Raw genomic sequence first — 26,491 nt, 5'->3', positions numbered from 1 at the left:
CCTCTGCCACCGACTACTCAGGGAAACAGAGCAGGGTTTAAGAATCCAAAAAGCAGCACGTTTATTTGAGGCTCTCACTGGAGAGCCCCCGATGTCATTCCCCTTCGTCATTACCAGTTACATGAGGACAGAACCTGGGCCAGCTGAGGCCCCTGGTTCCTGGCCCTGTGCCCTCCTCAGCCTGCAGGCAGGCAGTCTGTGTCAGAGGTAGAGGTGGCACCTCCAGGGGGTACCAGAGCTGGGCAGATGCATGGGCCGGGGGCAGGAAGAGCAGGGAGCAAAGGACGAATGTCCACGAGTCCAGCCGGGGCTTTATTTGCTGCCCGCCATGATCTTGAGGTACTGCAGGGCACGGCGCGCAGCCTCGCCTCGGGCTGCCTCCCTGGTAGTTGCAGAGCCGTGACACACGGTGGCCGGCTGTGTGGACAGCTCCACCAGGCACTGGCAGAGCCCACTGAGGCTCAACTCCTCTGCAGACCAAGAGAGAAGAGGGAGGCAGTGCTAGGCAGGAAGGCAGCACCGGGAAGGGGGTGTCCATGTCATCGCCATGCCCTCCCGAACCCTTACTCCCATCCATACTTGCTCTGGTCCAGTCCCACCATCCCCCGGCCCCCCAGTAGCCATACCAATATCCAGGTAGCTGACATGGAAGGCCTGCTCCTCAGAGAGCTCACTGAGGACACTGCAGCAAGCAGGGCCCAGAGCGCCCAAGGAGCCCGCGGAACAGCTGCGGAGGGACAGGATCTTCTCTCCCACCGAATTTCGCAGAGAGTCCCAGGTGCAGCCTGGGCCCCGGTTCCGAAGTCCATCTAGACGGGAGCCCACACCCTGACAAGATGGGGACAGGAAGAAGGATGCAGCCAGGGACTCTGAGACCCAAGCATTTAACAGACATCCTATGTCCAAGGAGAGAAAAGCCCAAAGAACGCTTCCTCCCATTGCCTTCCCCAGTCAATCCCTGTGTGGCCACCTCTAACTATTAGACCGTGGACCAGATGGCCAGGCAGCCTCCCTCATTCCAGTAACAGAAACCTACAGGGCCCCTGCCCTGGGCCAGCTCCCTCCCCCAACGCACTCACCATGCAGGCCTACAGCTGAGGCTGAGAGGGGGCCCAAGAAACCCTGGGTCTGGTAGGAAAAAGGGCAGAAGCAGCCCTGGGACCCAGAGAGGCTCACTTCCAAGTCACAGACCTGAGTCCCCAGCGCCCTGCCCTGGCATGGAGGATGGAGCACGGGGCCTGGCCCACAAGGCACTCACAATGGAAAAGTGGTCATCATCAGGCTCAGCCTCATTCCCCTCCCGGGCGTCCAGAGGCACCGTGTGCACTCGAAGCAGCATTTTGGCCGCTGCATTACGCTTTGCCAGCTTTTTGGAAGTGCCACTGCCTGCAAGGGGGAGAGGGTTGCTGGATTATGGTTCCCAATAGACCCAGTGCTTCCACCCACTCAGGGGATGTCAGTTGAAAAGAGGAGCTCAGGACCTGCCATGCATCTGAGAACCTAGCCAGCCAAAAGAGGAGGGCAGGACAGGGTGCAAGGAAAAAGGTAGGAGGAGGAGCCAAGCTGGGGGTCTCCGCCAGGAAAGCAGAGAGAGGCTGGGAGCTGCCTGGGGCTGCGACTGGGGTGCTGGGGGACGGACAGTAGCTGCTACAGGAACTCCCCTCCGCCCAGTTACCAATCTCAATGAAACGCTCCACCCGGCAGGTCATGGTAAACTCTTTGCGGTGGGCTGGCCCAGACTCCTGGGTCACTGTGTACTCAGGCAGCCGCCAGCCTTTCTGCACCACCAGCTCCTTGGAAGGGAGAAACAAGGGTGCACAAAACAGTGAGAAAAGAGTCCTCACATCCTCTCCCCCTCCCACCCTGGAAGCCTCAGACTCGGAGTGAAAGAAGGAATAAAGGAGGGCTGGGAGAAGCCCTCAGAACAAGGTGACAGCCCCACATCAGCTTCCCCCCATGACCCCTGGTACAAGGGAAGACAGGCATGCATGGGAAATGAGGATGGGGACACACCTGCAAAGCACCAACGGGGTTGCACTCAGACTGCTGAGGGGAGACAGGGGGCTGCACCTCCATGGGGGGGCTCCTGAAGGGAAAAGGGCCCAGGGCCAAAGCTGAGGGGGCTGGCTCCTTCGGCGGCTGCCCATGAGTCCTAAGCCCTGCTCTGGTTTCCCCCACTGCCACCTCCCTACTCCCCGCCAGGCAGGCAGCTGTCTCTCCAAACGTCAAGCCCGCTCTCTTGCCCCTCCCACCCTAGCAAGGTCTCCTCCAGCTCCCAGGCCCATTTCGATTTTCTGGAACACTTGACCATCACCTCGCCAAGATAGTGGAGAGGGGTGTATATCCAGTCCCCAGAAGCACCTGATGGGACTCAAACACAGGCCGTCACGTGGCCAACTCAGAAGAAAATGGGGCCTGCAAGACCTTTAACATCAACCATGTGGCTACTGAAAAATTGTAAGTTACCTCCCATCTCAAGAGCTTACCAGCTGGTGCAAATTCTTCAAACTCTGGTCCCCAACTATTCCATCCTCTGTTTACACTCAGACTTCCTCATGCCTGACCAGCCTGGGTCCAAGGGCTAGGGGCCAGGAGCCAGGACCCCTTCCCGCCCCCCTCAGGCAGTCAGGAAACACAAGATACCTGGCTGGGACAGCAGATGGAACAGGAGTAGCAGCTGCTGCTGTAAAAACCGGCACGTCCTCAGGCAGTGAAGAGTCTAGGGGAGAAAAAGAACTTCCCGAGGGGAAGGGGGCCTTTGATTCACACCCACGTGGGGTGGGGGTGGGGAATAAAGGGTATGGGACCCAGGTCCTCCTGACCTGCCCATCCCCTAAGAAAATCTCTTCCCACTAGAGACAAAAACTCAGGGAAGCTCAACCACCAGTTCCTCCTGAGATCTTTTGCTGCCAAACACTTGATCAAAAAGACTTCAAGTGGGAGGAGGGTCTCTTCCTACCCAAGAACCATGGGAACAACAAACACCAACCTGAGTGTGGAAGAGGGAATGCCATCTTGCCGGAGAGGGGAAGTATGTTGGGGAACAGCTCCCTCCAGCCTCAGCCTCCACCCCTCCCCCTCCCCAGGCCCCAACCTGGGCCCCAAACCACAGCCATAACCCCTCACTGGGGCTGGCCATTGCCCCCCAGAATCCTTCATAGCAGGAGCCCTGGAAGCATCCTGCTCGGGTTCCAGAGGAAGCTCTCAGGAAGAGGTCAAGTCAGCGTGGTTCAGTGTCACGAGGCCAAGCCTACGGGTTAGAGGGGCTGGTGCAGGGGCCTGGGTTCCTGACAGAGCCTCTAGGATGCCTTGGCTGTTCCTCCCTCACCTGCTGTCCTCCAGGGCCGGCTCCAGCATGCTCCCCCCTTTGAGGTGTTTGAGGGCCACCTCGGCTGCCTTGTGCTTGGCTGCCTTCTTGCTGGGGCCCTGACCTGAGAGAGGGGGTGTGGGCGATACTGGAGGTCACTGGAAGGACAGAAGAGAAACCAGCATCCCACAGCCTCTCTCCTCACAGCCAGAAGGAGTCAATCAAGCCCCCTCTCACCAACCTCCCCCTGCCCAAGACTGGAAGTGTTAACGCTAACTGCTGGAATGAAGGGCCCTTATCTTTCCACAAGTTCCCCAAATCAAGCCATGCCGGGCAGAACTCCTCCTGAGGTCAGACACTTTGTCTGGAGGTTCTTTCTCTGCCTTACTTTCCTCTGGGAAGCACTTTCTTTCCTCTCAATAAATAGAGCTGGCTGGAAAAATAGAAAGAGTGCAGGCTCTAGAGTCAAAACCTGGCTCTGCCACCTACGAGGCATGTGACTTTGCCCCAGTCATTGAATCTCTCTGAGCCTCGGTTTCCTCATATTCAACATGAGGATACTACCACCTACATCACTGGATTCGACCACGGTTTAAGGTAAGTGTGAATTTGATTAAGCAACCTGGAACAGAGTCCAGCACAGCGGGCACCCACTCCCCCAAATGCTGCACTGAGATTTCGATGTATCTCCTCTTACTTCTTCCTCCAGGATGACAACCATCTGCCGGACCACTGTGGCAGCGCGGCTTGCTCCTCTAATTCTCCCGAGCCCTACCCACCTCCTCACAGACCTGTTCTCCTAATCCAGTCAGGGATTTTTCCCCTGAAATCTCTCCTTCCCTCACTGGTCTTGGAGAAAAGGACTGTGAATAGACTCCAAGCAGTAAAGCCAATGGGGCCCTGTGAATGCACACCCCAGCCAGGCTGCCCAAGCCTTCCTCACCAGTGCAGCTGGTGTCGCCAACGGTGACCCGGAAGGTGAAATTAGGCTGGTGGGCTTGGCCCTCGGCTTTGAGAAGGTCGTACACGGGCGTCTTCCCTATTCTGGTCCCATACTCCTGCAGAAGGCTGATCGGGGTCTTGCCCGGGTTGGCTGCCAGCATTTGCTCTATACTGGGGGGAGGGGCACAGACCCTCATCACACCTCCCCTCTCTGCACCCACCTGGCCAAGCACTGCCATTTCAGACCCAGGCACACTATGGGGGACATAGGGTCCAGGGGACCTTAGGCAGCCACCGGCTGGGTTCAGTGTGGAGTAGAGGTGCAGGCTGGGAAAGCAGGGTCCACTGCCCCAGGGCAAGCGGGGAAAGCACTGTTCCTTGTCTTAGTTAAGGCGAGGGATCCTGTACCCCAGTGCAGTTTGGAAGTGCATGTCCCCTGACACAGTGCAGGCCAGGACCCCAGTACCCACCAAATGCACTGAATGTCGGGGGCATAAAGCCCAACGCCCCAGTGCAGTCTGGGAACCGGGCCAACCCCGTACTAGCTAAAGCTGGAGGCTGTGGCCACTGCCGGGGTGCATGCCGGGAACCACGGCCCACTACCCCAGTGCTTGCCGGGAACAACCCTCAGGCCAGGTGCATGCTGGGGCCGCGACGCTACTCCCTCCGCACCGTGCCAAGTTATGCGCCCTGCAGGGGTCGGTACTAGGCGGCTCACCTGGGCAGCCCGCAGCCCGAGGTAATGCCGGAGCCCTGCTCCTCTTCACTCATTCCCTCCTCCGTCTCCGCGGGCGCCACCGTGACTGCAGCCTCCACGCGCCCCAATACACCGCCGACGAGCTAGGGCCGGGGCCAAGCCCCGAGTCGCGGCCGGTCGGGCCTGCCGCGGAGCATGCTGGGATATGGAGTCCCCCGCCCACCCGACTCTAAGAGTCTCCATCAGGAGGGGAGCTATCCGCCCCACAACCCTCCGCGTGGTTCGCCCAGGCAGGCAGCACCGCCTTCTGGGAGGAGCGGACTCATCCACTGTCGCTTCCCGAGCTGAGGGTGGTTTTTTGTTTTTTGTTTTTAATATCGCCCCGCCTCCTTCCTTCCGCGTCTCCTAGCCTCAGGGCTGGGGCTCTGGGCATGCGTACTAGCAGAGTGGAAGCGTCTAGGGGCGGGGCGGTAAGGGCGAACTCGAGACTGGGGGCCTTCGGGTCCCTTGAAAACTACAGAACCCAGGAGCTTGCGCGCCATCTTTGTCGCAGCTGGAGGGGCAGGGTCAAACGTGCACGAAAAGTTTCGCGGCGTAATTGGTTATTCCCGACAGCGCTCGCTTGCTCTAGGAGGATTGCGACTGGTTACTTCACCTAGAGGGGCGGGGACAAGGGAAGAGTCAACCCCCTTGACCCCGCCTCTTTCTGAGAAAAGGTTGTGATTGGCCCAGGTGCAAGGCTGCTGTCGGTTCCTGACTGTGCACTCTGGGAGGGTGGGCCCTGCCTGGACGCGGGAGGGCACTATCCTCTGCCCCTCAGGGCACCGGGGCAGTTGTAAATCCTAGCCCATCTCAGTCTCAGTTCTCGCTCAGCCTTTGGCCTAAGCCCCTGGCTCTCGGGCCTTCGTCTCACAGAACCTGCTTCTTTTTCCTAGGTTGTCCTTCACCTCCCTTCCCCTTAATTCTGCCCTGCAGCCTGTCGGTTTCCGCTTTTCCAAAGCCTTTTTAGAATGGCCCTACACCTTTCTGTAGCTGGTTCCCCTACGCCAGGAGACCCCCCCTCTGGTGCCTGAGAATCAGGCTATAGTGGTACAACAGGATTAGTAGGACTAAGGCACATAGTGGTCTCATTCCCTTTGCCGTGGGTCTTGGGTCTCTCAGCTAAAGAGAGAGCAAGAGAGGATTCTGGCCTCTTAAGACTAATCGACTAATCTGTGTGCGGAGCAGAACGCGTATTTTTGGGTCCCAGAGCTCCATTCCCTTTTCGCCAAGGTCTCACAGCCACTGGCCTGAAAGATGTAGGGAAAATCTTGTGACCTTGGAGAGAAAGAGATCACGAAAAATGTCTGACTCTAATGAGTGTTCTGGGAATGGATCAGGGAAGAGATGGGCTTCTCTGTGCGGGGGTGGCGGTCCGGAGGAATCTTGGAATAATAACAAGGGGTCATCCAGGAACACTGGAGGGGGACGGGGCATTGAGCTGAGTGGATTCCAGCTGGGGGGAACTGGAGTTGTGACAATTAGAGGAAAGAAGACAGGCAAGATCGTTTGACAGGGGGAACGATGCTAGAGCGCTGGGGGGTGGGGGTCCCACCTGAGGGGCTGCTGTCTCAGGGTATAGGAGGGAGCTTATAAGACCAGCATAGTGGGCTGCTACGGAATCGGCTTAAGGCCGGGGGTGGGATCGCTCCAGGTCCCCGCCAGCAGGGAGGTGCGGGGCCCGGACGACCAGGGACGAGCCTGGAACGTGCCTGATGGCAGCAGCAGGCTCCTTTAAGAGGCCGCGGCTCCAGCGCAGCATCCCCCGTTCAGGGCGTGTCCGTCCCGGGGGGCCCGGGGCGGGGGCCTTGGAAGGAGCGGGAGTTCAAGCCGAGTGAGGACGGGGCTTGGGGTCGGGGGGTGGGGGGAGAAAGCTGGGGCTGACACCCGTGCACCCGGACACCGCACGAGCATCGCCTGTGACAGCGCCCCTGGTCCGGTCGAGGGCAGCGGGGGGAGGAGGGAAGGAGGAGGAGAAGGAGGAGGAGGCGGGAGCAGCATCCGGAGCCGAGCTGCAGCAGCGCCGCCTTTTGTGCTGCGGCCGCGGAGCCCCCGAGGTGAGAGCCGGGCCGAGTTGTGGAGGGTCGGGGGCAGGGATGGGTCTGGGTCCTGGGGTCCGGGTGCCGAGGGAAGGTCGGGAGGTAGATGTGGCGGGGTGCGGGGAGGGTGGCGCGGGGATGCTGAGACCGTGGGGATGGAGGAACTGGGGACCTGGACCCGACGCCTGTGGGGATGGGAAGGAGGGGAACCGAGCGGAGGGACGCCGCGGCCCAGCTTGGAGGCGAAGGGCCTCCAGAGCTGGAAAGGAGTGTGTGGGGTGGGGGTGGGGGCACGATTGGGGGACGGACGTAAAGGACAGGGGGCAAGGGAACATCCTCCTCTCCTCCCACTCACCCTCAGGATGGGGGAGAAGGAAGGAGGAGGAAGAGTTTGGGCCCCCTCAGGGCAGGAAAGGAAGGACAAGGCCTCATGTGCCCCTCACTCCCCTCCCCCCATACACACACACACTTAGCAGGCTGCACCTGAGGATTATAGGCAAGAGCACCTGTTCCTGGATGCCCAGGTGATGGTCATCCTCCCCTCCCCCATTCTTACGTGGTTTTCTCCCTCCTCAATCTCTCCATCGCCTCTGGCTCCCCTAACCCATTTCCCCAGCCCAGGCCTTTCATGAACCTCCTCCCTTTTCCCTACACACTCCTCAGACTCCTTGGCTTAAAAATAAGCAGGAATCCTTTCCACAGAGTTAAAACTCCTATAACCATGGCCTTGGCTAAGGGGAGGGAAGGGAAAGGGTCAGAGGCTCTATAGACAGTGGAAGGAAATAGTGGGGTATCCCTTAGAATTGAGGGAAGAGTCCCACCTTTTAGCTCCTTTACCTGCTCCCTCTTGAGAGGAGAGTGGGTCAGCAGCCCTCACCCAGGAAGGGGTGCACACGAGGCCTCTCCCCAACACAGAATCATCTCAAGCCACAGTCAGTGCCTCCCTCTAAACACAATTTCCCTTCCAACTCACAGAATGGACTCCGTGGCTCTGGGAGCTCTGATTTTTCAGCCAGAGGGTCATATCTAGGGAAGGCAAGTAGGAGAGATTCAGGAAGGAAAGGGCCCGAGTATGCCCTGCGTCTTCCCATCCAGGCACTGAAGTTCCTCTGAGCTTTAGGGCCTGCTCCCTCCTATCTCACACTTAAGGGTGGAAAAAACTTCTGCCCTCTCCAGCCTGCCACCCATCTACTCACTCACTGTGGGGACTGAGGCAATGCTGGGAAGACCAATGGTGTGATACACTAACCCCAGCACATGTGAAAACGAACCACTAAATATCCATCCCCTAATTCAACCCAAGTATGGGCAGGGGAGGCAGGAAGTTTACGTAAGGAAGTGGCTCAGGACTTTCTGGTTGTCCTTACAGCTAAGGATGGCAAAACCCCTCTAAAAACTGACTGCTGTTTCTGGGTCCTTCCCCCTGAGGTGACGTGCGACTCTGGCTTTGCCAGGAAGAGGACCCTAAATTCTACTACCCACCACCCTGGACTTGCCCAGTGGCTTATCACGTGCAGTCCCACCTAGCCCTGCTGGTCTGGGAGAAAGAAGGGATTAGGGAATCAACCCCTTCAGGAGTCCCTGTTGAGGCAGAACAAGGATAGTGTGGAGATGACGCCAGCAGGGGACATGGGGGCTTCACGATGGGCTGGCTACAGACACTAGTCTGTCTGCTTCCTTTGCTCCCAGGAGAACTAGGGGCAGCTGTGTTGGGGAAAGGTGACGAGGCTGCAGGGGCGCGTTATTCCAGAGGAGAAGAAGGATCCTCCAGGATAGAGCCCTTTCCCTTTGGTTCCTTCTTTCTTCACTCTCCTTTTTATCCCTTGTGTTTATCCAGCTCCCTTTCCACCTATACCATCTCTGCTGCCTCTTGCTTTTCGGAGGGAGACCATGGAAAGAAGGGAAGGGACACACGTTTATAAAAATCTACTACTGCTCGTTAGGCGCTTTCCATGTGCTAATGTACCTGTGTGCCAGGTCCCAGGCCAGGAACTTTATTTGGATTATCTCAATACTGCTTATAACGATACTGAGAGGTAGAATGATCATCATTTCTATTTTAGGGATGAGGAAACTGAAACTTAAAGAAGTTAAGTAATCTGTTCAAAATCAAAACATCAGTATGTGGCAAAAGAGTTTAGGATTTGAACCCAGGTGTATCTGACCCAGAGCTTATGTTATTACCCACATAATATCCTGCATTGCCACTGTGTGAATTAGTGACCACTGTCCCCATTTAGAGATGAAGAAACTGAGGTTTGTTAAGAAGTCTCGTACTCCAGGTCGCCCAGCTGCTCAAGAGCAGAGACAGGACCTCAAGCAAGCCTCTCTGCTTCTCAGGCCATCCACCCTCCCTCCCTAGCTCACTGTCCAAGGCTAGGTGACAGGAATGGATATAGGCACTCTGTAATTTTCATTTCTTCTTTTTCAGTTTAAAATAGATTTTTAAATTTCTTAATAAAAATACCCACAATTCCACCTACTTAGAAGTCGTTACACATTGGTTTGTATCCTTACAGATGTTTTTAAATGCACATCCGGCTCAGGAACAATTTGTTAAAATCCGCTGAACTTCTTCCAGGTGCACCTGAGGTCCTAAGTCTCAGGGACCCCTGTGACCCATCATACCTTGCTCCTACCCTCGCCTTCCCCTCAAACCTTAACGGGTAGGGCTGCGGGGTGATCCTGGGCCACGATGGCCAGGGGGTGAGGACGGGGTACAGGGAATTAGGCCTTCCCCCTCAGTCCAGAGGAGGTGGGACATAAGGATTTGCAAAGGAAGGATGGGGGCCTCTAGCACACCACTGCCATTGTGACTTGGTTCCCCTGGGACATGAAATCAAGATTTTTCCTGGGGAAGTAGAAGGTTCTGGTCTCCCTTCTGGTCAGACAGAAGAGATGGCCTCTCCAGAATCCACAGAGAAAGACCTGGTGTCCAGCCAACCAGAAAGACAAAGCCAGAGCCCCGGCACTGTGCTCATGGCATTCCCCACATCGTCTTACTTAACCCTCACCGTCCCATAAGGTAGGGTTGGGTGTCTCGAAGGGATTACGTTCCTTGAACTAATTCACGGTAATGTGAGGTTTTAGTTCTGATCTCTCCAAATCCAAAGCTGGTTCTTTTTTCCTAAACAGTACTGCCCCCTCCCTCCCAGCCCCTTCACTTCCCACACTACTGCAGGAAGAGGCGGTGGCGGCTAGGGGTCTCAGGGCTGGACCTGTGTGAGGCTGGGGGCCTGGAGTTAGAGGTGATCTCCAGTTTTGCCCAGGCTCTCAGGGGAAGGCATTCCCCCCTATGAGGGCGCAACAGAAAAGCTGTAGTTCTTTCCATCTGAGAACAACCCTGGGGCCAGGACCACAGATCCTGTAAAAAGCAAAACAAAAACAAGCTGCAGCTGAGTGGCCAGGAGCCTTGGCCAGGAGGGGTTAGAGTCCTTTACTCTCTCAGGATCTCAAAGCCTGGATTGGTGGAACTACCATTCCCAAGTCTTGGGTCTCCTTTCTGTGTGAAGACATCCCCTCCACCCCCAGTCAAGAGAGAAGGGAAAGGAACCTTCCTTTCCTGAGTGCAAAATAGGGTCCAAGACAGTGGCGAGTGCTCAGTGTGAGAGCCCAAGACTTAAACAGATGGCCTGGCCTCTCAACTGAGCCCCCAAGACAGCCAGACAAGCAGCTTGGCATTGAGATTCTGCTGTTAGAACAGGAGGGAGTGAGAAACGATTTAAAGGGTTGCTTTGCCACAGGCCTCCAGCATCTCAGGCAGGAGAACCTGGGAGGAGGAATGAAAGGGGTGTGGGGTACTCCCTGCCCACACTCCACCCCTACAGCCGCCTGGAGGGAACCACCAGCAAACAGAGAACCTGGTAGCTGAAACTGAATTGGGGCTTTCTGGGGTGTCCAAAGAGCGGCTTCCCCTGGAAGATGCATAGTTTAGGGACCACTCTCTCCCCTCACCCAATCTGGAGCCGAGTTCTGCATAGTGACCTTTTGGTAAATATGGTTGACAGAATGACTGACAGAGAGATATCCAGCCCCTCCTGTCACATCCCTGCCCTTCCCCCATGCTCTGCATAATTGATGGCCAGGGAGACATCCCTCCCCCAGGGTGACCAAATGTCTGGGGCAGGGGTTCCTAGCCATGATGCCCACCCCCCACAAAGCCCTGGCGCCAAGGCCCAGGTGGGGGGGCAGTGGGACACAGCTGGCAGGTCAGAGATAAAGGACACAGAGAGAGAGCGTGTGTTGGGAAAGAGGAATCTCCAGTTTACTATAATCCCCTGGGTCCTCAGCTCCACCACCCCCCCACACACACACACCCAATACACACACACTCCTTCAGGTCAATCTGGAAGAGCTGTCATTAGCCTGAGAACAGGGAGGGGTGGACTGAGCATGGCTGGGTTCCCTCCCTTTCCTTCAGTCCCATCTCCTATTTCTTCAGCTACTTCCGCTGCCCGAAAAGACAGGTGAAATGGCTTCTCTCCCTCTCCCCAGCTGCTGGCCCTGGATACTGGAGGGGCCCCTGGGGAGGCCAGGGGAACTGGAGGGAGGCTTGGCTGCAAGTGTCTCGGAGCGTGTCACCCTCTCTATGCCTAAGGCTCCAGGTTGCCAAACACCAGGTGAAGGCTGAAAAATTCCTTTAAAAATCCAGGTGTTGTGCCTACTCAGAGCTCAGCTTCTAAATAGGAAAAGAATCGGGGAGGGCACAGATGATCTGTTTTTCAATCCCCTTTCAGCTCCTTTTACTCAGTGTCCTCTGCTTTTCAAAATCAGTTTTTCAGTCCATCCTTCTTAGGAGTGTCTCTCCCTGTGCTTCACGCTGTTCGGTCTTTCTCTCAACTAGGTAGGCCCTCCTTCTCTGGCTGTGCCTGTCGCCCTTTCGCGTGTCCAGTCTCCCTGTCTCACCATTTCCTGCTTTCTCTGTGGCACCGCACCCCCAAAGTCAACCCAAGTCCCCTCTCTTCACCACCACCGGCTCTCCGTCCAATGCACGCGGGGACGGGGGTCGGCATGGGGAAGAGGGGACGCAGAGGCGGTCCGCCGGTGGGGTCCGAGGTCCCCGCCTGCCAGCCCGCAACCAGCACGTGGGCCAGCCCGGGTCAGGGGCGGGGCCCGGGCGGGGCCCCACCCCCGCGATCGCCGCTCACGTGACTCCGGGCTAATCTTGTCCCGGTGACTTCACGCGCCGCCTCGGGCCCAGTCGTCATGGTTACGCCGCAGCGCCCAGCGCTTCCCCCAACCCGCTGCGTCCCCTCCCCTTCCCCGCCCGGACCCCCTCCTCCTGCCGCCGGGCCCCCGCCCCCAGCCCCCAGCCACGTGACGACCGGGAAGGAGGTCGGGAAGCGGGAGGGGCGCTGGGGCCGTAACCCCTTCCTCTCCGCTTCTAACGGCCCTCACTCTGGCTTCTAGCAGCCGTGAGCGCCCCAGTCCCGCCAGCCCTCCCTGCAGGCCCACCCGGCGGAGCGCCGGGAGCCCCGGCCTTCGTTCTCAGTGGTCCGGAAGGGACGCCCAGCGTGAGGGGCGCAGACGAAGGCCCTCGGGTCTTCCCGCGGACGTTCTCCGGCGGATTGGCACGTTGCTTGGCCTGTCATTTGCCTTACTATGTGCATCTCACCTCTTGAAGCCGCCGTTATCTCGCGGGATATGTTGGGGATTCGGAGGCTGGGATTTCAGCTTTCTGAGCCTCAGTTTTCTCAAGAATATAAAGGGACCAATGATAATACCTCCTTCCCTGGGTGGTTCTGAGGAGTGAGGGAGCTAATGCACGCGTAGTGTACGTCTGGTCCATAGGACGATCCTCGGGTGTGTAGGGCAGTGGTTGCACCTTACTGGACACCTTCCTGCTCGCTGGGTGCTGTTCGAAGCCCTGGGATCCCGTGCGACATCGTCACTCTCAGGAGTGCAGGCTCTCCGAGGAGCCGGACGCCCGCTCGACCGCACTGTGTCTCCAGGATAATGGGAGCCATGATGGAGGAAGCACAGGGGGCTGTGCCAGCCCAGAAGGGACAGTAACTCAGAGCAGCAGGGACAGGGAAGAAGACTTCCAGGATGAAGTGAGACTTGGAAAACAATAGATGGGGCTTGCGAAGCGCCTTCCAGGCTGAGCACGGAGCTTGAGCCTCTTCCTAGCTAACAGCACCTTGGGCAGGTTATTTAAGACCTCTGCTACTTCTGTCAAATGGGCGTAAGGATGCCTAACTTAGAGTTTTTAGGATTTAATAAGCTAATGCACCTATAACAGAGGCTAACATGCATGGTAAGCTTTCCATAAGTGTTAGCCATTCTCATTAGGTGCCCTGGCCCAAACGCCTGATGTAGCTTGGTGACTGGCTCTGTCCATTATGGCCTGGGTACCAACAGCAGTGGGAGACGAGGCTGGGGAGGGGCCAAGAGCATGGAGGTGAGGCTGCAGGACCCAGTGGAGGCTACTAGAGGGTTTGAGGAAGAGGGGTGCTGGCCAATTTGTGCTTTAGAAAGGTCCTTCTAAAGGCTAGGTGGAGAACGGGGTGGGGGGAGCCTTAGAAGAACTTGGAGACCATTTAAGGGGCCGTTGTCCTGGGCCAGGTGACACAGCTAATGAGGCCTGAATTAAGGCAGTAACATGGAACTAGAGAAGAGAGACTAGAAAGGCCCTGGGTCAGGGCTTTTCGAATGTGCCAGGCATAATAAGGATCAACTGGGGTGCTTGTTAAACACTCACCCAGGCAAACCCCACACCCAGCCACTGAAAAGGTCTTTGAGAGGCCTGGAAATCAACAGTTACAAGAGCTGAGACAATCAGAGGTGCATCCCCACCCAGTGAGCCCTTTTTATTGTAGATTCCTGCCACCCCTCTCCAGTCATGATTCAGAGGCTCCGATGCAGGTGGTTAAGGAGGGACCCTACTATGGTGAATAGTTAGAGAGGACTGCTGACCTCAAGAACCCCTACACCTCAGGATGATCTGGTAACTGACTAGATGTGGAGGGAAATGGGAGACCAGATGACTTCTGGTGTCAGGCTTCGGACAAGATTGGTATAGGTTGAAGAATTCGCTGTGCCTGAGTAATAGCTAGTTTATCTCTTAGTACAGTTGGAGAAATGGAGGCTCAACTACAGCTTGCCTGAGATCACGCAGCCAGTAAGTGACAGAGGCAAAGCTAGGATTCAGATTTTTTAATGGTTGCTTTATAGATAGCACCCAGCTATGAACTGGGACAAATCTCTTTTGTTTGGAAAGCTGGATCTTGGTTTGGGGAGTGGGGGAGAGGGCAATGGAGAAAGAGGAAAGGAGACGGGGCCTTCTCTAACTGAACCCTGGGGGAGCAGTGGGACTGATGGGAGGACTAAGGGGGATGAAGCAGTAGGCTACAGCTTGCCCTGACAGTTTCTGCATCCTCCTTGGACGGTTCTGCCTTTTTCCCTCATCTGTGCTGGGCAGATAATGGAGCTCATTGGTTACAGCTGTCACTTACCTCGGAGAGGCCCAGGTGTGTACGTGTGAGCACCCGAGAGGGAGATGCAGATGTGAGCCCTGAATATGCCTTAGGATAAGACTCTCAGCAGAGTCATGTATCAAGTACATGAGTGTGAGGCCCAGGAATGTCATGTGAGAGTGCCTGAGCGGCACTGAGTCCTAGCAGTGTCACCTGTGTGCGCTTCCATGTGAGGGAGGCTTAGGAGTGTTACTGTTGTGTGCCTAAGGTTGACACTCAAAATGTGTACATCCGAAGGACCCTTATATGACACGTGTGCATGTGAGCCTCAAGTGAAAGAAATATGTGCTCCAGAGGTGTATTACAGTAATCTTACAGGGAGAAGGGAACTAGTCTATTACTGTACTTGAGTTTGGGACGTACCTTACCAGTATGTACCTGAGCAGGGCAGTTACCTGTATTTACCTGAGAATGGTACTTAGGTATGTTGCCTGTATACCTAAGGAAGACTTGTGTCACTAATAGATGCTTGAGAGGAAGCTTATGTTTCCCAAGATGGATCCCAGGGGGAGCTTGGAGGGGGATAGGTACCTGAGGGTGAGGTTCAAGTGTTACTTCCAGGAGGCTCTTGTGAGCTCAGCTCCCCACCCCATGCCTCTGCCTCTAGGGCGAGCCTCCTGAGCTGGGGCACCTGCGGCTCTGACGGCCCGTCCTCCTTTTTCCCACAGGGCCCACCGCTCACCACTACGCCAGGGCCCAGAGGCCATGGCCTGCCTCCATGAGACCCGCACACCCTCCCCTTCCTTTGGGGGTTTCGTGTCCACCCTAACCGAGGCGTCCATGCGCAAGCTGGACCCAGACACATCCGACTGCAGCCCCGAGAAGGACCTGACGCCTACCCAGTGTGTACTCCGAGATGTAGTGCCGCTCGGGGGGCAGGGCGGGGGCGGGCCCAGCCCCTCCCCAGGTGGAGAGCCGCCCCCTGAGCCTTTTGCCAACAGTGTCCTGCAGCTGCACGAGCAGGATGCTGGGGGCCCAGGGGGAGCCACTGGGTCCCCTGAGAGTCGGGCGTCCAGAGTTCGAGCAGATGAGGTGCGGCTACAGTGCCAGAGTGGCAGCGGCTTCCTGGAAGGCCTCTTCGGCTGCCTGCGCCCTGTCTGGACCATGATTGGGAAGGCCTATTCCACGGAGCACAAGCAGCAGCAGGAAGGTAGGCTGTGTCCGCGAGGAGACCCTCTCCCCATCTCCCTGAGCCTGAGATCCGTTTGGACAGCCCCTCCTAAGTCGCCTGATGATCCTTTTCTCTCCCCAGAGCCCAGCCCCTTATTTGTCCATCAGCCACTGACTCCCCAGTTTTTTTTTTTTTAATTAATTAATTTATTTTGGGTTGTGTTGGGTCTTCGTTGCTGTGCGCGGGCTTTCTCTAGTTGCGGCGAGCGGGCTTCTCACTGCGGTGGCTTCTCATTGCGGAGCAGGGGCTCTAGGCGCGCGGGCTTCAGTAGTTGTGGCACACGGGCTTAGTTGCTCCGCGGCATGTGGGATCTTCCCGGACCAGGGCTTGAACTGTGTCCCCTGCATTGGCAGGCAGATTCTTAACCACCGTGACACCAGGGAAGTCCCCCCAGTTTCTTTTTAGACCACCCCTTCATTTCCTTCCTGTCCCCTCATCTTCTCAGCCCATTTTAGCTACTTTTCTGCCTCACCCTCCTTGAGTCATTTCAGCCAACCCAATGCTTTTCCCTGAGCCTGACCACCCCAAGGCCCCAGGCGTGGCTCTCTGAGCCTGTGGCACTGTGCCTCCTGTCCACAGACCTTTGGGAGGTCCCCTTTGAGGAAATCCTGGACCTGCAGTGGGTGGGCTCAGGGGCCCAGGGCGCCGTCTTCCTGGGGCGCTTCCATGGGGAGGAGGTGGCTGTGAAGAAGGTACGGGACCTGAAGGAGACTGACATCAAGCACCTGCGAAAGCTGAAGCACCCTAACATCATCACCTTCAAGTAAGGTCTGGGGCAGGGGCCGGGGTACTCTTTTGAGGGCAGGGATCTACCGCACCCTTCCTGAAGTGGGTGCCAGAATGGCGTGGGTGGGAATGAGGGTGCCAGGTGTGAACCAAGTGGATGCTGGGCTGGCTGAGCCCTTCATGCCACTGTGTTTGGCTCCCAGGGGCGTGTGTACCCAGGCTCCCTGCTACTGCATCCTTATGGAGTTCTGCGCTCAGGGTCAGCTGTATGAGGTGCTGCGGGCTGGCCGCCCTGTCACCCCCTCCTTGCTGGTTGACTGGTCCATGGGCATTGCCGGCGGCATGAACTACCTGCACCTGCACAAGATTATCCACCGAGACCTCAAGTCCCCCAAGTGAGTAAGCAAGCAAGCAGGGAGAAGCTACTGTGCACGGACTCCTGTAGGTGTCCCCACCCAGGTCAGTGTGACCATCTCCCTGCTTTCAGACCCTGTCCTAAAGTCCATGTGGCCATCTCAGAAACCCCTCCCAAGTGACAGTCCTATCTCAAGAGGGCTGTGGTAAGCCCCCCGTTTCTGGGTGTCCTAAATGACTTAAAACAGAAAGGTAGAGTTGGCTGCAGCTAGATGAGGTGCGTGGAGGGGCCCGGACCCCAGCTGACTACACTCTTTACCAGCATGCTAATCACGTACGACGATGTGGTGAAGATCTCCGATTTTGGCACTTCCAAGGAGCTGAGTGACAAGAGCACCAAGATGTCCTTTGCAGGAACAGTAGCCTGGATGGCCCCTGAAGTGATCCGCAACGAGCCTGTGTCTGAGAAGGTCGACATCTGGTGAGGGCCAGGCTGAGGACTGAGAATAGCAGGCAGCCAGCATGAGAGCTGGCGGGGTGGGGGGTTCTTCCAGGTCCTGAGTACAAGTGAGAAGTGAGACAAGCCCGTGGTAACCTGCAGGGCCTCTGGAGGAAGACCCCCCAAGTGACGTCCCCTCTTATCCCTAGGTCCTTTGGTGTGGTGCTGTGGGAACTGCTGACTGGTGAGATCCCCTACAAAGACGTAGATTCCTCAGCCATCATCTGGGGTGTGGGAAGCAATAGTCTCCATCTGCCTGTGCCCTCCAGCTGCCCAGACGGCTTCAAAATCCTGCTTCGCCAGTGCTGGTAAGGACCACCTGGCCAAGCTGGAAGCAAGGGAGGTGGCTGACAGTTAGCCAGCACCCAGGACCCGGGCATCCAGGCCCAGAATCCTGAACAGGGAAAGGGGGACAGAGCTCCCAAATATGGCTCTCCAAGAAAGACCCCAGGATTCAGAGTGTGTGTCAAGGGGACTAGGATAAAGAACTGAGAGAAACTGGGCTGACCAATATAGTCTGCAGGGGTGCACAAACCGTGTGTGACCTTGGGCAAGCAGTGTTCCCTCTGAACCTGTCTCCTTATCTGCAAAATGGGGACAACAATATCTGCTATAGAGGGTGGCTATGAAGCACCTGTGAAGGACCAGCACAGCCGCTGAGCATGATTGGCTGAGCCTCAAGTAGACTGTCTTAGAACGCGGGAGGCCCTGGACCCTTGTTTGGATCCTAGACCATGGAGGAAGGTGGGAGATTTCTAATCTTTGGCTAAGCATTTCCCCAAATGTGTTTCTTTTAATGCAGTTACTCAAAAAGGTTTGTTTTGGCAAGCAAGTTGGAAAATAGGATTAAATAGGTTTCCTTACTGCAGGACTTTGATATGCTAACAGATGGCCTGTAACATTTCCTAGATAGTTGACCAGGGAATTTTGTCACAGAATACATTCTAGAGTTGGATTCTCCAGGACACCCTTTGGGAAAGGATGCTCTAGTTCCTTTCTGGACCTCCCTGAAATTCCTCTCTCTCCCACGACTCCATTCCCTCCAGGAACAGCAAACCACGAAATCGTCCATCATTCCGACAGATCCTGCTGCATCTGGACATCGCCTCAGCCGACGTACTCTCCACACCCCAGGAGACTTACTTTAAGTCCCAGGTGTGCTGTGGGGAGGAAAACGAATACCTTAGCTCCCTCTCTTTGCAGGGATAATGGTGTCCTTTGAGGGGGGGCTGGGAAGAAGGGTGGCTGGGTATGGATAGATTAGCTCTTGAAGGACTGAGACCTGGTCTTGGTTGATCCTGTGTCCCACTCCTGTCTGCTCCAACACACACAGTCTGCAGCAGTGCAGGTACCTGCGAAGGCTTTCTACAGGTCTCACCCCTAATTTTCTCTCCACCCCCAGGCAGAGTGGCGTGAAGAGGTAAAGCTGCATTTCGAAAAAATTAAGTCAGAAGGGACCTGTCTGCACCGCCTAGAAGAAGAGCTGGTGATGCGGAGGCGGGAGGAGCTCAGGTGTGTGTTTTGGGAAGGTGATTTCACCAATAGCAGGGCCTGCAGACCAGTTCCCAGAGACTGGGATAAATTATGGCACCAGGTGAAGCCAGCTCACCTCGGGGACCCTTCTGCCCGTTTCAGACACGCCTTGGACATCAGGGAACACTATGAGCGGAAGCTGGAGAGAGCCAACAACCTGTACATGGAACTTAATGCCCTCATGTTGCAGCTGGAGCTGAAGGAACGGGAGCTACTCAAGTAATCACACACACCCTCATACACAAATCCCGTCTTCCTGGAGCTGTGCCTGACCTGGAGATCCTACTGAGCCTCTGCCCCCATTCCTGGTCCCACGCCCAGCTAACGTGTTTTGTCTTTAGGAGGGAGCAAGCTTTAGAGCGGAGGTGCCCAGGTCTGCTGAAGTCACACCCTTCCCGAGGCCTCCTGCACGGGAACACAATGGAGAAGCTCATCAAGAAGAGGAATGTCCCACAGAAGCTGTCACCCCACAGCAAAAGGTAGCACCAGAGTTTACAAGTGCCATCGCTTGTGAATGGCAAGGGGGATGCTGGAGAGGCAGGAGTAGGGCTCAAGGATGCCAGGAAGACGGATACTGAGATGGGAGAGAGGTGCCTTGCACTGCCTGAGGTTAGGGAGTGCTTTCATGTGATAAATTTGTTAATCTCCAACTTGCACTTTCCCTCTCCCACCAGGCCAGATATCCTCAAGACTGAGTCTTTGCTACCCAAGCTAGATGCAGCCCTGAGTGGGGTGGGGCTTCCTGGGTGTGCTAAGGGCCCCCCCTCACCAGGACGGAGTCGCCGTGGCAAGACCCGTCACCGCAAGGCCAGCGCCAAGGGCAGCTGCGGGGACCTGCCTGGGCTTCGTGCAGTTGTGCCACCCCATGAACCTGGGGGACCAGGAAGCCCAGTGGGGCTAGGAGGACCCTCAGCCTGGGAAGCCTGCCCTCCAGCCCTCCGTGGGCTCCACCATGACCTCCTGCTCCGAAAGATGTCTTCATCGTCCCCCGACCTGCTGTCAGCAGCATTGGGAGCCCGGGGCCGGGGGGCTACAGGGGGAGCTGGGGACCCTGGCTCACCACCTCCAGCCCGGGGCGACACCCCGCCAAGTGAGGGCTCAGCACCCGGCTCCACCAGCCCGGATTCACCAGGGGGAGCCAAAGGGGAGCCACCTCCACCAGTAGGGCCTGGTGACGGTGTAGGGCTGCTGGGAACTGGAAGGGAAGGGACGGCGGGACGGGGAGGAGGAAGCCGGGCTGGGTCCCAGCACTTGACCCCAGCTGCACTGCTGTACAGGGCTGCCGTCACCCGAAGTCAGGTAAAGTATGGAATGGTTCCTGAGCTCTTCCTCTTTCCTTCTCCATGGGGTGCGGTGCAGGTCCTTAATTTACCTCCCATGTTACATTCTTGATCTTTTAAGCCATTCCCGACTTAACCCTTTATAACCATGTTTCCTTATCCTGGGTCCTTGATGACCTCTTCCCCCTTTGACCACAGTCGGCTCATCTCTCCTGCAGAAACGTGGCATCTCATCAGAGGAAGAGGAAGGAGAGGTGGACAGTGAAGTAGAGCTGACCTCAAGCCAGAGGTGAGTGATGGAATCAGGAGATAACGGCATTCTTTGCTTTCTGAACTGCAAGGTGTAGTCAAGCTACAATCCTGGTCTGCCCAACATACAGGTGGTCTCAGGGCCTGAACATGCGCCAGTCGCTATCTACCTTCAGCTCAGAGAATCCATCAGATGGGGAGGAAGGCACAGCTAGTGAGCCTTCCCCCAGTGGCACACCTGAAGTGGGCAGTACGAACACTGATGAGCGGCCAGATGAGCGGTCTGATGACATGTGCTCCCAGGGCTCAGAAATCCCACTGGACCCACCTTCCTCAGAGGTGGTTACTGGCCGGGAACCCAGCTCCTTGCCCATCCCACACCACAACCTACTCAGAGGGGAGCAGGTGAGTCGCAACCAGGTATTGGACAGGGAGCGGATGTCCAGTCATTTGAGAGCTGCTGGGGAGACAGATGCAGAGGCCAGAAAGATAGGTATACTTCGCCCCTGTGTCACTCTGTATCTGAAGCTGTTTCCTCCCGTACTAAAGAGCAAATATCCACATGGTAGAATTTGGGAGGTCTAGAGTACCTAGCAAGGTTGCGTACACGATACCTATAAATTGCAGCCAGGGAGGAATCCTGAAACTAGGAGTCTGGTGCCTTGGAGAATGGCCTGAGCAACTGAAATCTGGAGACAGTAAAACCACTAAACCTGCAACTACAAAGACCGCAGTGAAGGATCCTGAAGGAATCTATTTGCCAAGAGATGCTAAGCCGCACATCACTGCCTTTCTGCTCTTCTTCACAGGGCCCTTCCAACTTTGAGGACTCAGACTGTGACAGCACTGAACTGGAAAATGCCAACAGTGGTGAAGCCTTGCGGCCCCCAGCCTCCCTCCCTCCATGAAAGCCACTCTTATCCTTGTACATAGAGAAATATTTATATAAGTAATATATATGCGCCACATAATCAACAAAGACAGGGCTATCCCAGCCTAAGTCTGGCTCAAGGGAGATTGACCCCTGACCAAGTCACCTGATAAACTCTAGGGACACTGGCAGCTGTGGAAATGAAAGACAAGTACTGCCCTAGAGATATGGGTAAGGGCAAACTGGCCCCTTCCTGCTTCACTCCAATACGTTCAGCAAGGGGTGAGGCAACAGAAAAGCCAAACTTGCCTAGTTTCCTCTCTATTCTTTCTGCCCAAACCCTGAGGAGCAGGAAAGGGAGCCATTTAGACTGCACTTTTTTGTTTTCCGTTTACTCTGTTTACACATTTTGCACTTGGGAGGAGGGAGGCTAAGGCTGGGTCCTCCCCTCTGAGGTTTCTCAGGTGGCAATGTAATTTCTTTGTCCCTCCATCTCTCTGCCCAAGCGCTGGCTTAGGGACTAGGGGGAGGCCAGGAGATTGTGAAAGCATGTGATGGCTCAGGCTGAAGAACTGGGGTGTTGTTTTAAGTCCCTGCTTTTATCTTGGTGCCTGATTGGGGTGGGGACTGTCATATTGTAACCCCTGTGAAAAAACCTTGAAATATAACCACTCCATGCAGGCAAGCTGTTGAGGGTTTTCTTGGTGACTGAATGGGGTAGCCTGCATGGCTAAGTAGGAGCTTGGGCTCCAGATGTTATCTGAGGACTCTGAGTGACTTCCTCCTTTTATGCTTTTCTCACTAACAAACTGAACATCACTTACAGCCCCAACCTTGTAAAATCTACATCAAAAAATGGGAACAGGTCTGTCTGTATGAAGGATTCTAGTAGGACCTATAAAACACCCATTCTTTTTAAAAACAGGAGACTACAGTTTTAAGTCTGGACAAGAGTATAGGCATTCCCAGCAACCTGAATCCCAGTGAGACACACATTCAGCTGCTTCCATGTGTATGCATGTGCATCCTTCCCCACCCACCCAGCTGAAGTGCTTGCTTACACTTCGCAGACAAATCTTAGGAAAATATAACCTCCCCATCTTTTGGACCAAGGGCACAGCCAGCTTGCTTAGCTATTAAGGTCACTCTGCAGTGCAGGCTCAAGGGCTACAGAAAAAGATGGGAGCGGTAAAACAGAAGAAAATATCTTCACTGGAATAAAGGCTTACATTCAAAACCCAAGCAGGGTCCTTGTCCTTTGACGGATAAAAGGTGCAAAAATAACAGCAAGACACCAGGAACAAAACCCACATGAAATCACTGTGGCATCCAGTTTCTATTCACAAAGAAAAAGCTCCAGTCCATCTTTTAATTTTTTTGAAAAATTCCTGACATTACAGAACTAAACTGAAATGTATTAATATTCCACTCTTACATTTCCATGACAAACAAAAAAATTTCATGAGCCAAAAAAAAACCAAAAAAAAAAACCAAAAAAAAAACAGGGAAAAGCTTATAAAACTAAATATGGATCTCAGCATTAACAGCTGAACAGAGAAAGGAATTAAAACGCTTTAATTAAAAAATCACGAGTGGATGATAAAGTGTGTAGAAACTGAAAATTTACAAACTATTTAAAACCTGGAATCGCTGACTGTTCAGAAACTACACAGATGGATCATGGGTGGTGGTGAACAGCAGAAAGGGATTATGGATGAATCTGCATTGTTCTAGCTGCTCCCCATGCCACCCGTCTCCGAGGAAAGCCTGTAACACACACACAAAAAAAACTCGAAGTTAGTTTTCTGAGTGCCCAGCAGTACCTCACCTCCAAAACTTTTAGCCTGGCTGATGAGATGTGAAGTAGTACGTAATCTGCTTCAGTTATCAAGGGAGACATTTTAAAGACTTTTTGGATTAATCAGTACCATGGTCCTATAACCCCTGCAATCCAAGCTTCCTGAGGCAAATTACCTCACAACCAAAGGAAACTGAGGACCTTGGTTATTAATTGTGGGTATCCCTCAAACTGTGCCCTATAGAATCTTTGTGGGAGATGTTAAGCATTCTCTGAAAATACACCACACACACACACACACACACACACACACACACTAAAGCCTTAGAGGATCACAATATACAGAAACTGTTTCTTTACTGCCCAGCTTATTTTAGCTTCTCCCAAGCTACTGATAGAACAGTCCCAGGTTTCTCCATCAATGTGAAGACTATTACTATTAAGAGATGCTTGAGTTTTAAACACTAAGGCATGTTAAAGAGGGAGCAGCAAGTGTTAAGTATGGGTCAAGAATTATAACCAACCTATAGTTTTTAGGCCTAGTTTTCAAGATTTTAAGTGGAAGTCAAAACAATTTGTTTTCAGCAACTCCCTAGCTCACTCCAGAAGCTCCCCAATTTGTGGTCCTGTTAAGCCAAATTCGCCATCCAAATATACCTGGCTACAATGCCTGTTTCAAATAGACTATTCGGGGTCCTGGTATCCAATTTGGGGCTTTGAAGGAAAGGTCTTTAGTTTTTCGGCGATCAGCCTGCTTCACTGATATTAGGTAGCCAGCAGCACTTAGCTCCCATTTTGAACAGAACTAAGTGTGTAAGACCCAGTCTCAGTTTATAACGTTTTTTTTTTGGCCGTTACCTCGTTGGCATGCAGAACTTCCCTGACCAGGGATCGAACCCACACCCCTGCAGTGGGAGCATGGAGTTTTAACCACTGGACCAGCAGGGAAGCCCCTGAGTTTATAACTTTATTTCATAAGGATTTTAAATTTACTGGTATTCATGTCAAGACAGCATGTGCATCTCTTCCAGAATAACACAAATCCAAAAACTGGCCAGGAAGGCAGGGGCAGAGGGGGTGGGGGAAGGGCAGGAAATAGGTCCTTCAACTACAAACTGCATTTAGTTTCAAGTCAGAAATGCTATTGTGACCTCAGCCTAAAGGAAAATAGTTCTTAAAAGGGGTAGATTCTTGCCAACCTCAAAATGGGATGATTTAGAGCAACGTAAACAACAGACCCTGAATCAAAGAGTTTAGTGGGAACTGCAGGTTGAGGAAAAGAGCTGCTGCCAACAGTTTAGATCTAGGACCTAAAAAAACTAAGTTCACGTAAGAAGGTGGTGGCACTCTGGCACCAAAAAGAACTCAAAAAGAATAGTCCAGAATTTATACACAGCCTGGGCAGGAATTGGGGGTGGCAGGGAGAGGGGGCAAGGAGAAGGGAAAACCCAACCAGAAATAAATACTGTGTTAAGGACTCCAGAAAAGGAGGACCACATGGGGGAGCTGTAAGCTACTAAAAAATCGAGCACCAAGAAGTACCTTTGGATGTGGTGATTTTGGTCAGCCCTTAAAACATCTGACTTCCTTCCAAGCAATCCTTTAGGGAGTATTCATTAGGTAAAGAGGCCTTCTAAAATCAAGAACTAGATAAAATAAAAACCAGGTTTCTGGGGGAGATGGTATCAGCAAGATATAAAAAGAGCTTACTAAGGAAAGCTGGACCACATGATAAAGGAGCATCTAGCAACCAACAAGAAAAACCCTATCTGGACAATGAAATTTGCCCCCCTAGTCCTTCATGCAGACTTGGGCCATGTAACACTAATTCACAGCCCCAATATGAGATTGAGGGACCACGAGACCAGAAGTTAATATACTGCAATATAATTAGGTTTTTTGTTGTTGTTTTGTTTTTTAAGCAATGTAAGCCAAAGGGGACATGGGAAAAGGTCACCAGGAAAGAAATCTCCACACTGGTTTTCTAAGTCCTGGGAAGAGCATCATACTTTCATTACCCTGGCAATACGCATTCAGGCTGAGTGGAAACTATCAGAGCCCTTCCACCGTTTTACCTACGGCATTTCTACTCTTTTATGGAGAGAGATCTTGGGATACGAAAAAGAATGAGGCTTCAGGGAGATCAAGCACAATCTTAGAAGACTGAGTAAATGTAAAGCATAAATTGCTAGTCCTGACTACTCACTCATGTGATCTGCAAATTTAAATTCTCCCAGAGCATCTATTTCTTTAATCTGATAAAGTGAATCAATGAGTTACAGTTGATCTTAAAGGTCCCTTCCAAATCTACGTCTTTAATCCTCTAATTATGACGGGGTTGGTGGGGAGATAAAGGTAGGCGGGGAATAGAAGGGTAAAGGGACCTGGTTGAGTTAATCAGGGTTGACTTAGGATAACTGGACAGAATCCTGCCAAATTTGAGGCAATGTCACCCCATTGGTTGTTCAAGATTTATCCAACGTCAGAGGGAGAGGGGTAATATACTAGTTCAGAGGAATGCAGACAGAAGCCGGCAAACTTTATTAGACTTTTCCCAACTTGCCTCCCCATTCTGGGTAAAGAAATAACTTCTTTCCTTCACAGCACAGTCAACTAAGGTTCTTACTGTGGCAACTTTATTACAGCTAGAAACACAAATCTGGCCAAGAAGGCTGGCTGATAACCATGAAAAAAAAAAAAAAGGGTTAATGGAGAAGCTTTTATTCATTAACACAGAGCCTAAAACATTGTTATATTGCAAGGCAGAATAAAGCTACAAAAAAGTAACAGAAAGAGAAAGAAGAGCAAGAACTGTGGCTCTAGATAAAGAATTCAACAAGTCAGACTCTGAAACAGGCACTCAAGCAGAAACGGCCTAAACCTAAACAGTTTACCATTGCCCCTGCCCCCACCCTGTTATCCCCCAAAACAGTAAAAAGGAAACGGTCACAAGCTCACAATAGTTTGGTTCTCACCAATGTTAACAAAGGGAAAACAAAAACAAAAACAAAAACAAATACTTGAGGGGGTGCCCCAAGATATATGCAATCAGTAGGGAGAGAATCTCTGTTTCTCGCTTTTCAGTTTGTTAGTTACACATGGCACGGCAGAGGTGGTGGTGGTGGTAGCTGAAGCCCCGGCACCCTTAGCAGCAGACACAACATTTAGAGCCAGGAGAGGGATGGGTTTCATGCCAAGCAGACTGGAGACACAAGGGGCGGTCGGAAGAGGGTTGGGGAGGCTGGAGGGTGCGTCGGAGGTCCCCGCTGTGGCGAGCGAGGGGGTGGTGGTGGAGGAGGAAGAAGAAGAAGAAGGGGTGGAGGGTTGAGAGAGGTTGATGCTGAGGTGATCAGGGATCGTGACGGAGGCTGCCTGGGAGGAGGGTTTAGCGTTTTCTAAACTGTAACAGAGGAAAAAAAGGAACAAAAAAAAAAAGGGTGGGTGGAAGGGAAGACCACAAAAGGGAAAAGTACAGGACAAAATCCGCTTCAGTTATCAGTAAGTGCCTCTG

At 53.8% G+C, this 26,491-nt stretch overlaps 3 protein-coding genes across 40 annotated transcripts in view; 1 reads left to right on the top strand and 2 right to left on the bottom strand.

Moving 5' to 3' along the window:
- The window catches only part of PCBP2 (poly(rC) binding protein 2), a 70,656-nt gene that overhangs the window by 25,407 nt on the left and 18,758 nt on the right, over nucleotides 1–26,491 (bottom strand). For 21 of the 34 annotated variants that reach the window (XM_082637037.1, XM_082637027.1, XM_082637031.1 and 18 more), the window contains one exon: nucleotides 25,595–26,380. The exons of 2 other annotated variants lie outside the window; for them this stretch is intronic. In XM_082637037.1, coding sequence (XP_082493163.1) covers nucleotides 26,029–26,380 — 352 coding nt within the window. In that variant the 3' untranslated portion in view covers nucleotides 25,595–26,028. Of the gene's footprint in view, nucleotides 1–22,537; nucleotides 22,950–25,594; nucleotides 26,381–26,491 lie in introns of those variants that run through there. 11 more of the 34 variants (XM_082637048.1, XM_082637047.1, XM_082637049.1 and 8 more) reach the window with 1 other exon arrangement.
- On the bottom strand, nucleotides 37–5,224 carry TARBP2 (TARBP2 subunit of RISC loading complex). 4 transcript variants are annotated; one of them, XM_082636423.1, is made up of 9 exons: nucleotides 4,968–5,224; nucleotides 4,251–4,415; nucleotides 3,329–3,431; nucleotides 2,644–2,736; nucleotides 2,014–2,086; nucleotides 1,676–1,793; nucleotides 1,259–1,386; nucleotides 627–828; nucleotides 37–470 (listed from the first exon to the last, which is right to left on the bottom strand). In XM_082636423.1, exons 2-9 carry the CDS (start codon nucleotides 4,408–4,410, stop codon nucleotides 313–315), a joined length of 1,035 nt encoding a protein of 344 aa, XP_082492549.1. In that variant the 5' UTR covers nucleotides 4,411–4,415; nucleotides 4,968–5,224; the 3' UTR covers nucleotides 37–312. The 4 variants fall into 4 exon arrangements, with proteins under 4 accessions (XP_082492549.1, XP_082492548.1, XP_082492551.1 ...); XM_082636422.1 differs by having other exon boundaries at nucleotides 4,251–4,420; nucleotides 4,968–5,221; XM_082636425.1 differs by lacking the exons at nucleotides 3,329–3,431; nucleotides 4,968–5,224 and having other exon boundaries at nucleotides 4,251–4,273.
- Nucleotides 6,969–21,867, top strand: MAP3K12 (mitogen-activated protein kinase kinase kinase 12). Of its 2 annotated transcripts, XM_082637010.1 has the most exons (16): nucleotides 9,670–9,690; nucleotides 13,843–13,970; nucleotides 15,168–15,341; nucleotides 15,441–15,649; nucleotides 16,250–16,433; nucleotides 16,600–16,791; nucleotides 17,073–17,231; nucleotides 17,399–17,557; nucleotides 18,296–18,404; nucleotides 18,652–18,761; nucleotides 18,885–19,001; nucleotides 19,124–19,261; nucleotides 19,457–20,081; nucleotides 20,281–20,351; nucleotides 20,443–20,716; nucleotides 21,121–21,867. In XM_082637010.1, the coding sequence occupies exons 2-16, from the start codon at nucleotides 13,963–13,965 to the stop codon at nucleotides 21,217–21,219; spliced, it is 2,628 nt and encodes an 875-aa protein (XP_082493136.1). In that variant the 5' UTR covers nucleotides 9,670–9,690; nucleotides 13,843–13,962; the 3' UTR covers nucleotides 21,220–21,867. The 2 variants fall into 2 exon arrangements, with proteins under 2 accessions (XP_082493135.1, XP_082493136.1); XM_082637009.1 differs by lacking the exons at nucleotides 9,670–9,690; nucleotides 13,843–13,970; nucleotides 21,121–21,867 and adding an exon at nucleotides 6,969–7,042 and having other exon boundaries at nucleotides 15,168–15,649; nucleotides 20,443–21,083.

This window comes from Mesoplodon mirus, assembly GCF_964341445.2.
Source record: "Mesoplodon mirus genome assembly, chromosome: 11".
NCBI classification, from domain to species: Eukaryota; Metazoa; Chordata; class Mammalia; order Artiodactyla; family Ziphiidae; genus Mesoplodon; species Mesoplodon mirus.
This window is presented reverse-complemented; position numbering and strand designations above follow the sequence as displayed.